Source organism: Panthera leo, chromosome C2, assembly GCF_018350215.1.
Source record: "Panthera leo isolate Ple1 chromosome C2, P.leo_Ple1_pat1.1, whole genome shotgun sequence".
Lineage (NCBI taxonomy): Eukaryota > Metazoa > Chordata > Mammalia > Carnivora > Felidae > Panthera > Panthera leo.
The window spans coordinates 924626-939688 of NC_056687.1; the positions used below are offsets into that span (position 1 = coordinate 924626).

At 50.5% G+C, this 15063-nt stretch overlaps 1 protein-coding gene across 15 annotated transcripts in view; it reads right to left on the bottom strand.

Moving 5' to 3' along the window:
- The window catches only part of PCBP3 (poly(rC) binding protein 3), a 274553-nt gene that overhangs the window by 62911 nt on the left and 196579 nt on the right, over positions 1–15063 (bottom strand). For 14 of the 15 annotated variants that reach the window (XM_042954554.1, XM_042954562.1, XM_042954561.1 and 11 more), the window contains one exon: positions 4823–4952. The exons of the other annotated variant lie outside the window; for it this stretch is intronic. In XM_042954554.1, the coding sequence (XP_042810488.1) occupies positions 4823–4832 (10 nt within the window). In that variant the 5' untranslated portion in view covers positions 4833–4952. The remainder of the gene's footprint in view (positions 1–4822; positions 4953–15063) is intronic. 15 annotated transcript variants of the gene reach the window in all.

Here is a 15063-nt window from a genome sequence, read left to right on the forward strand (position 1 = left end):
CGAAACATGCCCGTCAGAAGGATCCTGAGCTACCGGGTATTTCGGCTCATTTACAGGACAGCTAAGAACTGTTCGTCGTTTGTAAGCCCTAAAACTCCTGTTAGCTTTACAAACACGTTGAAACTATTACACATTGCACATCTGCTTTCTCACGAAGGACTCACACGCTGAGCTCCCACACACAAGAGAATGATGCCATCTCTCAACGTAAGTAATGAGCTCTAAAAGCGCATGTTGTCCGTACACGGAAGGCATACGCGGATTAACCTGGTTCTGGTACGTGGATTCCACGGTGCCTTCGCACTGACGGAAGCCAGCAGCTCACTTGCTCAGCGCGGAGGCTGAAGTCCGCACGCAAAGGTGCCGGCCGCACTGAGAGTGCGGGGCCCGAGACCGCGGGGCGGCCAGCATGCGCGCGGGAGCCCTAGTCCTACACCTGGCCCCAGAGTCACCGAGGGCTGTAAAATCGCACCATCCGTCTTTCTACATGGTGACACTTTAACGTTATGAACAGTTGACCTTGATCCCTACAGAGGAGCCCGGGTTTTAAAAAGGAACCTAAAGCGAGTACCGTCGCCCGGACGTCTGGAATGACTGCAGATAGGACACCGGTTCCACTTTGTCCGTCCCAGGGAAAGCGCTGGACCGGCCACAGCAGGCCCTCCTAACACCTCCCGGCGACCTGTGCGCGCCCCGCTACTTGACACACGGCCTGTTCTCCCGGCCACAGTGGCCTCCCCGGGCCCCAGCACGCCTTACCTCAGAACAAAGCGGCTCTGGGAGGTCGAGAGGGGCCGGCCGGATGCAGCTATCAGACAGATGGCCACTCTCCTCGTCTAGAGAAGATGAAATGCTAAAGGAGAAAAACCAGAGCGGGTTTTGTCCTCACCAAAGGAGGCTACAAATCCCATTGGCCTCAGGTTGGAAACCTCGTGACATGGGACCGGGCACATGTGACCTACTTTCGCCCAACTCCCCTCACTCCGTTGGAGGGGTGCACCCGGCACTGATGTGCTGTCATTTCAATGACTCCTTCCCCACACAGGGGCCAGTGCACAAGTGTGCGCGCCTGCAGGCCACGGACCTCGGCAGCCGCTCCGGGAGGGAGGCGTGGGCGGGGCCGCAGTGATGGAAATGCAGCTCCCGGGCCCCGAGCTGTGGCTGCCGCTCTCAGCCGTCCGCTGCTTTCGGCCCCGCACGGAGCCGGTCCCGCCGACACACACACACACACACACACACACACACACACACACACACACACTGGGTCCCGGAGCTGCACGATGAGGTGCCCGAGGCGGCGCCAACCGCCGATTCTCTCCTTTCCCCATTTTTTTTCTTTGTCACCTGGAGCTGCCGGGTCCAGGCCTGAAAAGCCAGCCGCACGCATAAGCTTGGAAATGCGTGAGCGCTGCGTGTCCCGGAGAGCCATCCCGACGGCGGGCTCCGGTGTGGGCGGCACCGGCAGGACGGCTGACTCGGCCCGCGAGAGGTGGCTGGTCGTCCGTCCACCCGCCCGAACGGGCACCGAGCAGGAGAAAGCCACCCTCGGTCCACCTTGTACTTATCGCCGTAACTCACCACCTCACGTGAAATCAGATGCGGACACGTGATAAAAACACAGATGCAGGGAGGAACCGCTGGCTATGAAGACAGGCGGGGGGCTCTCCAAGCCACACAGGGGCACGGGAAGTGGAGGCCTGCGGGTTCAGCCTGATTGTACAGCACGGGGAAGAAACTTAAAGGCGGCACAAATATCGGATGCTCGCTACAGACAAAGATAGAAAATGCATTTCTGCAAAAAATCACCTGTAATATCATGACTCAGGGAGACCACCTGATGGTGGGACACTTCGAGGTCCGCCTAGTCAGACTTTTCTCTAGTACGTGTGCGCCACCGTATTTTTACAAAAATAGGACCAAACCACCCACATGCATCCTGTTTTTCTCATTTAACATTACATATGAAATATTTTTATGGCAATATATTTAAATCTACATAACCGCGATCATACTCCCGTGGTATTCTCACTATTCTTATCACGCATAACATCTTACACACTTGTATGTAGAAGAGGGTAACCAGTCCGCAATGCCTGTATTCCCAGGTTGTGAGCTGTCGTACTAAAGAATGTCCTCACAATAATCTTCGGGTGGACCTCTTTCTGCCCCTCTCGTATTTCCTTGGAGAACACAGTTACAGATGTAATTCCCGGGTGGAAGGACACATGTGCTTGAAGCTAGGCACGAAGTGGCAAGCCGGCCGTGACAGGGACCGTTCCTGTGCTCCACCCCGCCCCCCCACCCCAGGCGGGCTCTGTCATCAGGGCCCCAAGGAGCACGGAGTCCCCGGGATGTCAACCGCTTGCGGCCAAGCGAGGAGGGTGCTGAAAGCCAGCACGGCCCTTGCTGCGTATCTGGCGCCGCTGGCTAATTCCCGCCTTGCAGCAGGTCCCCGTCCAGGACTGTCCTTACTCCCTGACGGACGGGAAAGAGCAGCACGGTCACACCCGGCTTGCTCCCGGTCACAAGGCTCAGGCCATCAAAACAGGCTCTTGCCCACCGGGCGGCCGACGGGGTCAAGTGCCGCTGAGAGCCGGGGTGGGGGTAGGGACTGAACGCTGGCTGGGGGTCGGCCCGGGTCAGGCCTTGGACCTTGCCAGGCAGGTCTGGTGCACGGTGAGCAAGTGGTGACAGCCAGGCCAGCTGTTCCGTCCGGGGCACAGAGCGGTGGGTGGTCGTCATGAGCAGGCAAACTGCCAAGGGGAGTGCCTGTCTGGTGTGCGTAGGAAGCGGAGAGAGCCCGGATGGAAAGGAAGCGGTACGAAGGAGGGACACAAAGGACCAGGGTCACCAGCCACAGAGAAGGAGCTGAGGGTGTGGGGGCCACAGAGGAGAAGAGGGGGTCCAGCCTAGAGGTCCAGAGAAACCAAGGGACAGGGGCACCCCGGCTGCCAGGGGCAGAAGTGAGGATGTGACCTCGGGCAGTTTCCGGGTGGAGGGCGCGTGGCAAATGGGACGGGGGTTGAGGGTTGAGACCCCCCTGCTCGCACCACATCTCCCTGGAGTCGGCCAGCCGTGGGCACCCCGCGGGTTCGGGTTCACTGGGACGCGTTGGGCTCAGGGGCCAGTCACCTCCTGGATGGCCATGTGTTTTCTGTTTTAATGGATTCCACCTGCTGCGTCTGCAGCCACGGCCCGTGCCTGACATGGGGTCAGAGGTCCAGACCATCTAGCACACGGGTCGGTGGCAAGCATGGCCAGGCAGAGGGCAGGGCCCATCCGCACGAGCTGGAAAGGAGGCAGACAGCCCTGTGGGGGCCCCCCCGGCTCCCAGCTTTGGTGAGAGCCTGGTGCTGCTATTGGCCTGTCCTCCACAGAACCCCGGTCGGCCCTGGCTCTAGTTTACATAACTGGCCTCGCTCTTGACCACAGCCCGGGACACACCAATTGTGACAAAGGAGGTTTCTCATCCGGCTCGCATCCAAATCCAGCAGAGTTCAAGTCCACTGTGACCAGTCACTGACATTCAGCCCGACCGGACACCTGGAAGGTTAAATGGTTTTAACCATCCTCAGTGGGAAGAACAAAAGAGAAGAGCAAAACGACACAGGACACAGGCTTACAGAATTGGGTCACGGGATTAAAATGCTGAGCTGCAATTAAAAAACAAACAAATTCAGACAGACAACATGTGGGCAGGGCAGAGAGAAGCTGGTACCGAGAACAATGAAAACATTCGGAAAGTCGGTGAAGAGCTCAGTGTCCCTTACTATTAAGTTGTGACATTCACAAAACGCTCGTGTTTCTTTGACAGCCACCTGGGAGGTACGTTAACTCAGAGCCTATATAATGTTTGTGTCGTGAATCTGGATTAATAAAACACACAGCTTAAAGATTTTCGATGGCCACCTCTGTGTCTCTGGGTCAGTAAAGCACACTGGAATGTATCCTCGAGGCCTCGGCAAAGCCCGTGTAACATCAACACACGGATGAATAAACTACAACCGGCTTGGGGATGACCAAGGCACGTGCGCCATGGAAGGAACCCGAGGCCTCGATCTGAGGCCGGAGAAAGCCCGTCCTGCAGGCTCAGAACCCGTAAGGCCGGTCTGAGAGTACCTGGACCTCAGGGTGCTGGAGTACACAGGGGCACAGAGCACACATGCTCTCGCACCTGTGCACACACCCCTACGCTCCTGTCTACATGCACACCCGCTCTGCGCACATGCACACCCACCCACGCCCCCACGCCGCCTACGCGCTCCTACACGCACACACACGTGCGTACCCGTGCGCTCCTGCACCCGTGCGCACATGCCCCTACCCCTGTCACACACACACCTGCCCGTGCACACCCACACCCAGGGTGCCGCACGCTCTCGCACACGGAGGGGCCGTCGTAGGGCCGGGCTCGCGTGCAGTGCTCGGCACGGGGGCCTGGCACGTGGCTCGCATTCGTTTATGACACAAATAAACAAAGTGACAACAGACCCAGCTCTTTAGAGTCCCCACCCGGCCTTCTTTACAGAGTGGTGGCAGGAGGGCCGGGAGGGGTCAAAGCAGGGAACACTTAGGGGAACACAGTTCTCAGGGTTCCTGCACTCCTCCTACATTCAAGAGAAAAAGCTATGGACAAATGCTCTGCCTCAGCTTAGACTGCTTCTTCAAACTCCACCTCAGGGCTCAGCCAGGAAAGCTGTTCCTACACGAAGAGGGTCAAACACGCACCGCCTCACTGCTCTCGAGGCCGAGTCTGACCTTGCTACCTGCGTTCCCGGTACACTGACAGACGGGCAGGCGAAACATATCTGCGGTCACTCACCTTCCCCCATAAGCAGGCTCTAAGAGTCAGAGCAGGTCCATAGACAGCAAGTGCTCAGACTTACTGTGACTTAGAGCATCACAGCTGGAGCTGGTGACAGGCAGGGCTGACTCGTCCGAGGCTCACCTACCTGAAACACAGAACACGAGCACGTGAGTGTGCACAGTCATGACCTTGCCCGTTAGGACCGAGCTTCCACAGACCTGTCTCTTGCACTTGACAGAGCAGTAGACGTGTCTTAAGCATTCAAGTAGAAGGCACGTGCGAGAAACGGGGACGAAACGCCCGGGAGAACGTATCCTGGGAACACTGCCCTATCCACCCCCAATGAGGCAGCTCTGAACATGAGGAGGCTTCCGTTTTATAAATGAGAAGTCCAAAATAAGCTATTTGGTAAAACTATACCAGCTTTTGAGCACATAAACGAAACAGTCCACCTTCCACTGACAACGTCTGGTCCCGTTCTCTCCCTCTCCCTCCCGCAACACTGATTTACGAACATTCACGAAATTGCACATTAGCTGAAACGCACTGCTGGCTTTCAGCCTCACAGGAAGTGTGCTCATCCGTCGGGGCACACACTCTCGTCCAGGCAGACCTGCTTTCCTCACCACCAGTGTTTTTCCAGACAGCCTCAGTTTCACCTGGCTCTAAGTTTCCTGAATTTTTACTTTCTGAATTCACTTTGGTTGCCCAAACTGGGAATCTAATCCTTAGTCACAAGTAGCTATTTTCATACTTAATCCTCTTTGCTGTGTTATAACTCTATCCCATAGGTGTATATTTTGACCTCCCTGAATTATTGTGATAAACATCTTAAAAGGCTTATTTATAACAGCATCCAACACTTGGAATTGTGAGGTCATGGCACCAAAAAAAATTAGAAACCTATGTTCAAGGTCTTTGCTTTTCTCTAAGTCAATCGGGCAACCACTTTAGGCAATAAACCACAGCACTGAGTGACTGTCTTCCAAGCTCAAAGGTCCTATCTGTGCAGAACACTGACGTTCAAAACAAAACAAACTGGAAAACACCAAATGCAGGGAAATTCCATGAAAAGTACTGTTGAATAAGAACCTGCGTCTTCCATATGGGCACACAGCGTTCTCAGTTGGAATGACACTCACACATGAGTGCAGGAAAAGGCTCAGTGTGTTACTGATTGGACGGCCAGAGAGGCCGTGTCTGCCGAGTTAGGTCTTAAGGTCAGTCGGTGGGAATTGATCAGAAAGCACTGGAAGTATTTAAACAGAGATGCCATGACAATTCAATGGGGGAAACAATGGTCTTTGCAACATGTGGTGCTGGGACAACTGGACGCCCACATGCAAAGAACGAACCTCACAACACATACAAACATTGAGTCAAAATGGACCAAAGACCTAGGCTTAGGTGCTAAAACTACAACGCTTAGAAGAAAACCTCGGGAAAAATCTTTATGACATTGGATTGGGCAATCCCAGGTGTGATTACAACACCAAAAAGCACAGCAACAATGACAAAACACAGATAAATCGGACTCCACCAAAATTAAGAACGTCTGTGCATGAAAGGGGACTAACGAGAGAGAGAGAATACAACCAGCAGAACAGGAGGAAATCTTGCAAATCATGTATCAGAGAAGAGATTACTATCCAGACCACAGACAGAACTCCTGCAACTCAACAACAAATACATTTTTTTTAACGTGCAAGGATTTGAGTATGTATGTGTCTAAGGAAGATGGACAGACGGCCAGATCAGCACGTGATGCTCCACCTCATTAGTCACTAGGAAAATGCACAGCGAGGTCCACTTCATACCCACTAGGATAGCAGTGCCGGTAAGAATGGTAGCAGTGATGACATCAATAATAATGAGGAGGAGGAGGAGGAGGATGGGGAGGAGGAGGAGGAGGAGGGGAGGAAGGGGGAGGAGGGGGAGGAAGAGGAGGAGGAGGAAGAGGGGGAGGAGGAGGAGGAGGAGGAGGAGGAGGAGGAAGAGGGGGAGGAGAAAGAGGAGGAAGAGGGGGAGGAGGATGGGGAGGAGGGGGGAGGATGAGGGGAGGGAGGAGGAAGGAGGAGGAGGGAAGGAGGGGGGAGGAGGAGGATGGGGAGGAGGAGGAGGAGGGGAGGAAGGGGGAGGAGGGGGAGGAAGAGGAGGAGGAGGAAGAGGGGGAGGAGGAGGAGGAGGAGGAGGAGGAAGAGGGGAAGGAGGAGGAGGAGGAGGAGGAGGAGGAAGAGGGGGAGGAGAAAGAGGAGGAAGAGGGGGAGGAGGAGGATGGGGAGGAGGGGGGAGGATGAGGGGAGGGAGGAGGAAGGAGGAGGAGGGAAGGAGGGGGGAGGAGGAGGATGGGGAGGAGAAAAAGGGAGAAGGAGGATGGGGAGGAGGAGGAGGAGGAGGAAGGGAGGAGGAGGATGGAGAGGAGGGGGGAGGAAGTGGAGGAGGAAGAAGAGGAGGAAGAGGGGGAGGAGGAAGAGGGGGAAGAGAAGAGGAGGGGAGGAGGAGGAGGAAGAAGGGGGAGGAGGAGGAAGGGGGAGGAGGAGGAGGGGAGGGGGAGGAGGAAGAAGGGGAGGAGGAGGGGGAGGAGGGGGAAGGGGGAGGAGGAGGGGGAGGAGGGAGGAGGCAGGGAGGAGGAGGGAGGAGGAGGCAGGGAGGAGGCAGGGAGGAGGAGGCAGGGAGGAGGAGGAAGGGGGAGGAGGAGGGGGAGGGGGGGAAGGGGGAGGAGGAGGGGGAGGAGGGGAAGGGGGAGGAGGAGGAGGAGGAGGGAGGAGGAGGCGGGGAGCAGGAGGAAGGGGGAGGAGGAGGGGGAGGAGGGGAAGGGGGAGGAGGAGGGGGAGGAGGGAGGAGGAGGCAGGGAGGAGGAGAGGGCAGGAAACAGGAAATCACAAGTGTCAGCCAGGATGTGGAGAAACCAGACCCTTTGTTCTATGCTGGTGGAAATAGAAAATGGTGCAGCCATGTTCAACATAGAGTTACCGTATGACCCGGCGATTCCACTCCTAATGAGAGTGAGTCTCATTTCATGAGAAATGAAAAGGTGTTCACCCAAAAACGCGTACATGAGTGTGCACAGCAGCAATATTCATAATAGCCAAAGAGTGGAAACAGCCCAAATGCCCATCGGCGGATGAATGGATAGACACGATGTGGTCTGGCCACACAGTGGAATATCATTCAGCCACACAAAAAGGAATGAAGCCTTCATAACACAACAGGGGTGAACCTGGAAAACGTGATGCTGAGTGAGAGGAGCCAGGCACAGAAAGCCGCACCCTGGACACCCCCATGCAGATGAGGTGTCCACAGAGACAGGGCGCAGACTCACGGTTCCTAGGGCTGAGGAAGGAGGGGCATAGGGCCAGTGATGTGACTAGTGATGTGTACGGGGCTTCCTCGGGGGCGATGAAGTGTGCGGTCGTCAGACAGCGGTGATCACTGCGCACCTGGTGAATATACTAGAAACGGCTAAAATGTATACTTCAAAAGTGTGGATTTTATGATATGTGAATTATGTTCAATTAAAAAAAACCAAAGGCAATATATACTCAAAAGTTTAAAAAACAGCAGTGAAAGAAACCTCTCACGAAACGTGCAGAACGTGTCTACCTCCGCTCTTACAGAAAGTGCACGTAAATAACACTCGCAAAATCAAAAGGCACAAACTCGTAAGGACCGAAAAATCAGGAGAAGAGAGGACAACCGACATGAGCTGTCAACACAACACTGGAATCTGGAAAGTGGATGAAAACGTGGTAAATAATGTGGCTAAGCCAGGAAAGCTGAAACCCAAGCCATGAGGAATTCATGCAGGAGTCTAGAATGGCTCCAAAGGCAAATCGTGGCTACAAGGTAAGAGCTGCAGGCAGGTGTAAAAACAAGGGGGATGATCGAACTTTTCTGGAAGGAGGCGTCAGGCCCCCAGAAATCCTCTGGCTCTCCTCTTTCACGACAACTGGAGGATTCCCCTCTGCAGAGGGGACCATCAGGATACAGACCCAACCACAAGCAGGTCTGAAGACAGTGAGAGGCCACATGAAAACCGGGAGAAACAGATGGGAGGAGAACTCCTGCCCCCTCCCCACAGCGGCTCTCGGAATTCCAGCAGGCGGGTGAGCAGGGGGTAAGGCACATGCAAGCAGCAGAGACAGTGCCTCTGATAACGACGCAATAAAACCAGAAATCAGTGACCTTTACCCAAAGGACATCCCATCCGCAATTCACATCGTTTTAGGGAACTAGTCTAAATTCGTATCTAACTTCATACGTAAAGGGAACCAGCCTATCAAGGTAGAGAGCCCTGAAATGTCCCTAGGTTGGTAAGAAACACAGGGGGACCAGAAATCTCTGAAGTGGTGTGACAAACAGCCCCATTCATGCAGTGACCCACTTCTCCCGACGTCACAGCACTCAGGGAGCCGGGACACCAGGCATTCCGTGGAGTTCCACAGAAATCCAGGAGGAAACACGCTGCAGTTGCCCGTCCAAAACACAGCCGGCGTTGGGAGGGAGGGAGCCGGGGGTGCCGTGAGGGACGTGCCTCCTGTCACCTCCACGCCTTCCCTCCGGAACGACCCACTTAGCAACAACGGAAGCCAGGGTCTTACTGAGCAGGCCGCCACAACAAATCAGCTTCAGAGGCCGAGTGCCGCCGGGCGTCCCTGGCCTCCCGGGCACCGAGCAGACAGCAGCAGCCCGTTCAGCCGCACACTCCACACGTGCACACACACTCACACGCACTCGCACACACGTGCACTGGGGCTAATCAGCTCACGCTGCTGTCTGTGCTCAGAGAAGGGACTGGGCTTCTCCAGAAGGCGACGTCAGACTCTTAAGAGGCAAAGTGCTCTCCTCCCTTCCTCCCTGCCCACTGGCCTCCACCGCGCTGGCCTCTTGTCGGCAGCAGGAGTGTGGGAGAGGGTGAGGAGGGGACAGGGAGGAGGGCGGGAGTGGAGGACACACCAGGAACCACCCTGGGAGGGGGGTTGAGGCCACTGAAAGAATGGGGGGGGGGTCTGGGGAAGACGGGGGTGTGTGCGGGCTGTGAGACAAAAAGAGGCAAATCAGACAAAAACGATAAACCCCGAAGTTTTCACACAAGCAGCCTGGCCCTCTGTGGCCCACAGACCGGAGGGGAAGAGGGACAGGAGAAAAGCCGGGAGAAAGTTCAGGAGGCTCAGCCAGATGCAGCCAGAGATAACGTGGGAGTCCACGTGAGAGGGGAAGCCCTCAGACGCCAGGAGGGCCCAGAAATGGGGGTTCAGTCTGACGGGGAACCCAAGCGGACCCGCAAGCTGCCTCTCTCACAGGTGCCAGCGCCCCAGCAGCTGTGCCGAGATCGGGTGAGGTCGCAGTAGGGACGCGGAGCACGGGACTCGGACGCGCGCTGTGTGTGCCTGTCACCCCGCGCCCCGCGCCCGGAGGCTGTGCGCTCTCCCGAAGCTCTCGGGGAACAAAACAAAACTTGGCGATGCTCTAACTCACGGGGCAGGTTTCAACAAATTTTGAAGATGCGGAATCCACAGACTGTGCTCTCCACCCACGAGGCAATTACATTAGAAATCATTAGCAAAGGATAGCTTTATAATACCTCTGGACCCAACATTTTTTAAAAAGCTTCTGAATAATAAATGGATGGAGTGAACCAATGAGATTAGAAAATAACTAGACCAATAAACTCGCTGCACGCCAAACATTGTGGCAAGTGGCTACAGTAGGATTTACGGAAAAACTTGTGGCCTTAAAGGCCTATATTAAGAATAAAATCAAACATTACGGAGTAAAAAATCCAGCTTAATTTAGAAAATAGGAGGGGCACCTGGGTGGCTCAGTTGGTTAAGCTCTGACTCTTGATTTCAGCTCAGGTCAGGCTCTCCTGGTTCATGTTCCAGCCCATGTCAGCACAGAGCCTACTTGGGATTCTCTCTCTCTCCATCTCTGCCCCTCCCCTGCTCTTTCTCTCTCTTTCTCTGTCTCTGTCTCTCCCTCAAAATAAATAAAGTAAGTGTTAAAAAAAAGAATTTAGAAAATAATAGAAAGTACCCACAGGAAGTAGAAAGAAGGTAATAACAAAGAATAGATCAGAAGTTAAGACAAGATATGAGCCAATTGAGAAAATGAACAAAGATACAATTTAGTTCTTCAAAAAAGGTCTAAAAATACCCAGCCCTCTGATGACATTGATGAAGGAAACTAATCAAGAAGGCACAGACGGTATTAGCTGTAGGGAAGACAGGGCCTCTGGTCTTGGACATGATGGAGCAGATGCGGCTCCCCCATTCTTCCTGCCGAGTCCAATGAACAACTCAGGACATTAAATATGAAATAAAAGAAAGAAAGCCTGGGGAAGGGGAGAGAGGAAGGCAGGCTGGCTGCGGTGCTCAGGGTTTGAAGAATGACCCAGCAGTGAGCTCACCACTTGGTTTGTTTCTCTCCTATGTATTCCACATTGGTCACTGGGAAAGCCTGCAACCTAAAAGCACCACAGGGCACAAACAAGTCTCCAGAAGAGTCTGCTCCCCCTCCAGGCAGAGGACTGGGAACAGGAAAGCCAGCATGCCACAGAGCTTCTGACAATACCGGCCCTACTGCAGGCATCGATGACGACAGGAAAGTCACACACACACACACACACACACACACACACACCTGCCCCTAATGGGGAACCTAGACTCCCACTCCTACCCAGCAGTATCAAGGCACCCCTCCCTCTGCCTAGGTACCTGCGAGACCAAGGGAGAGGCCTGGACCTCCACTCCAGTCTGTTGTAAACAAGGTGCCCCACATGGGGTCAGCAGAGGCCGGAGATTCATATAAGACAAGAGAGCTATATTAGATACAGAATATCCTAACACTATACCCAAAATTTCCAGGATACAAATAAAAATCATTTATTGTTCCAAAAACTAGGAAAATCTCAACATGAAAAAGAAAAGAAAATCAACAAATGCTAAACACGGAGACGACAAAGGTGTCTGAATCCTCTGACAAGGATTTTAAAGCAACCACCGTAAAAATGCTTCATGAGCATTTATGAACGTGCTTGAACCAAATCTCTGAAGCTTCACAAAGAGACAGAAGATATGAAGAACAACAAACTCCCAAAAATCAGGCAAAATGAAACAGTCAACCTCAACATCTCTATACCCATTAAAGAAATGAATTTGTAATACAAAGTTCCCGAAAAAGAAATCTCTAGGCCCAAATGGTTTCACTGGAGAATCTTAACATTTAAAGAAGAATGAACACCAACCTTAGACAATCTTTTAGAGAAAACCGAAGGAGAATTCTTCCCAGCTCATTTCGTGAGGTCACTATCACCCTGATGCCAAAACCAGAGATAAAGACAGTAGAGAAAAAGAAATTTACAGAGCAATTTGCCTTACGAACATAGACATGAATAAACTAAACTAATTTTTTATAATTGGAAAAATGAATCCAGCAATGTATAGAAGATTTACATACCATGACCAATCAGGATTTATCCAGGTATGCAAAGCTGGCTCCATATTAAAAAAAATCAAGCAATATAATCCACCATGTCTATAAACTAAAGTATGAAAACCATATGGTCATATTAATTGATGCATAAAAAGCATTTAACAAAATTCAACACTTATTCACAATAAAAAGTACCAGTGAATTAAGGATATAGGAAAATTCCCTCAATCTGATAAACAGCATCTACAAACAGCTAACATCATACCTAATGGTGACAGGCTGAATGCTTTACCCTACAGCTGGGAACAAGGCAAGGCTGTCCACAGTGACCACTCTTATCCAGCACACTGGGAGTTCCAGCCACTGCCATAGGCAAGAAGAACAAACCAGAGACCTATAGACCGGAAAAGAAGAAATAAAACTATCTCTCTTTGCAGATGGTAATTTTCTACGTAGAAAATCTCTAGGAATCTACAAAACAGAACAAACCTCCTAGCACTAATAAGTAAGTTCAGAAAGGCAGAATATAAGAGTAATACACAAAAATTAACTGCATTTCTAGATACAGTGAACACAAATAAACCAAAATTTAAAACACAGTATCATTTAAAATTATTCAAAATAAAATGAAATAGTCATACACTCGACATGTACAGGAACTGTATGCTGAGAACTGTGAAATTCTGATGAAATAAATTAAAAAAAAAAACAAATAAATGGAGAGACATACCATATCCATGGATTAGAAGACTCAACATAGTAAAAATATCACTTCTCTCCAAATTGATCTAAAGATTCAATACAAGTCCTATAAAAATCCCAGCGATGTTTTTTTGTAGACACAGACAAGCTTATTCAAAAATCTATATGGAAAGGCACAGACCCTCTTGTAGCCTCGAAAATCTTGGAGAAGGGGCACCTGGGTGGTTCAATCAGTTAAGCGTCTGACTTCAGCTCAGGTCATGATCTGGTTCATGAGCTCAGGTTCATGAGTTTGAGCCCCGAGTTGGGCTTTGTGCTGACAGCTCAGAGCCTAGAGCCTGCTTCGGATTCTGTGTCTCCCTCTCTCTCTGCCCCTCCCCCGTTTGCACACTGTCTCTCTCGCTTTCAAAAATGAACATTAAAACAATTTCTTTTTTTAAATCTTGGCGGATAAAAAAGAATAAAGCAAAAAGAATCACTCAATGCCATAATAAGCCTTACTTTGTAACTACAGTATTCAAAATAGTATGGACCAACAGAACAGAACAGAGAACCTAGATATAAACCCATCCAAATATGCCCAACTGATTTTTGACAAGGTGGAAAAACAATTCAATGGAGAAAAGGTAGTCTTTTCAACAAATGGTCCTGGGACAATCGGACAGGCAATGAAATGAACCTCGATCTAGGTCTCACACTTTAGACAAACACTAACTGAAAATGGATCATAGACTTAGAAATAAAACAAGAAACTAAAACTTTTAGAAAAAAATCACAGGAGGGGCGCCTGGGTGGCGCAGTCGGTTAAGCGTCCGACTTCAGCCAGGTCACCATCTCGCGGTCCGTGAGTTTGAGCCCCGCGTCAGGCTCTGGGCTGATGGCTCGGAGCCTGGAGCCTGTTTCCGATTCTGTGTCTCCCTCTCTCTCTGCCCCTCCCCCATTCATGTTCTGTCTCTCTCTCTGTCCCAAAAATAAAAAAAAATAAAAAACGTTGAAAAAAAAAAAAGAAAAAAAATCACAGGATAAAAATCTTCAGAATCTAGGGTGAGCAGAGTTCTTAGCCTTGATGCAAAGGCATAATCTATGAAAGGGAAAATCAATAAATTGGGCTTAATGAAAATTAAAAACTTTTGCTATGCAAAATCCTGTTAAGAGAACAAAAAGACAAGCTATAAACGTGGAGAAAATATCTGAAAACCACATATTCAACAAAAGACTAGCATACAGAGTATATAAAGCATAGTCAAAACTCAACAGTAACATTTAAAAAAAATCAATTACAAGCTGGCAATACAGGCCTACCCCAAGAAACAAGAAAAATTTCAAATAAACAACCTAACCTTACACCTGAAGAAGCTAGAAAAACAACAGCAAATAAAACCTAACACCAGCAGAAGGAAGGAAATAATAAAGATAAGAGCAAAAATAAATGATACAGAAACTAAAACAAACAAACAAACAATAGAACAGATCAATAAAACCAGGAGCTGGTTCTTTGAAAAAAATCAATAAAATTGATAAACCTCTAGCCAGACATACCAAGAAAAAAAAAAGAGAGAAAGGACTCAAATAAATAAAATCACAACCAACACCATAGAAATACAAATAATCCTAAGAGAATATTATGAAAAACTGTATGCCAACAAATTGGACAACCTGGAAGAAATGGATAAATTCCTAAAAATAAATAAACTACCAAAACTGAAACAGGAAGAAATAGAAAATTTGATCAGATCTATAGCCAGCAAAGAAACTGAGTCAGTAATAAAATAAAATAAAACAAAACAAAATAAACAAAATAAAACAAAACAAAATTTAAAAAACCCAGTGAGTTAAGCGTCCAAATCTTGATTTCAGCTCAGGTCATGATCTCATAGTCATGGGATAAAGCCCCACGATGGTGCTTGGATCCTCCCTCCCCCTCTCCCTCTGTCCCCGCCGCATGCACGCATGTGTGTGCATGCTCTCTCTCTCTCTCTCTCTCTCTCTCTCTCTCTCTCACTCTTACTCTCACTTTCACGCTCTCTCTCAAAAACAAACAAATGAAAACCCCAACAAACAAAAGTCCAAGACCAGATGGCTTCATAGGTAAATCTTAAAATATTTAAAGGAGAGTTAAT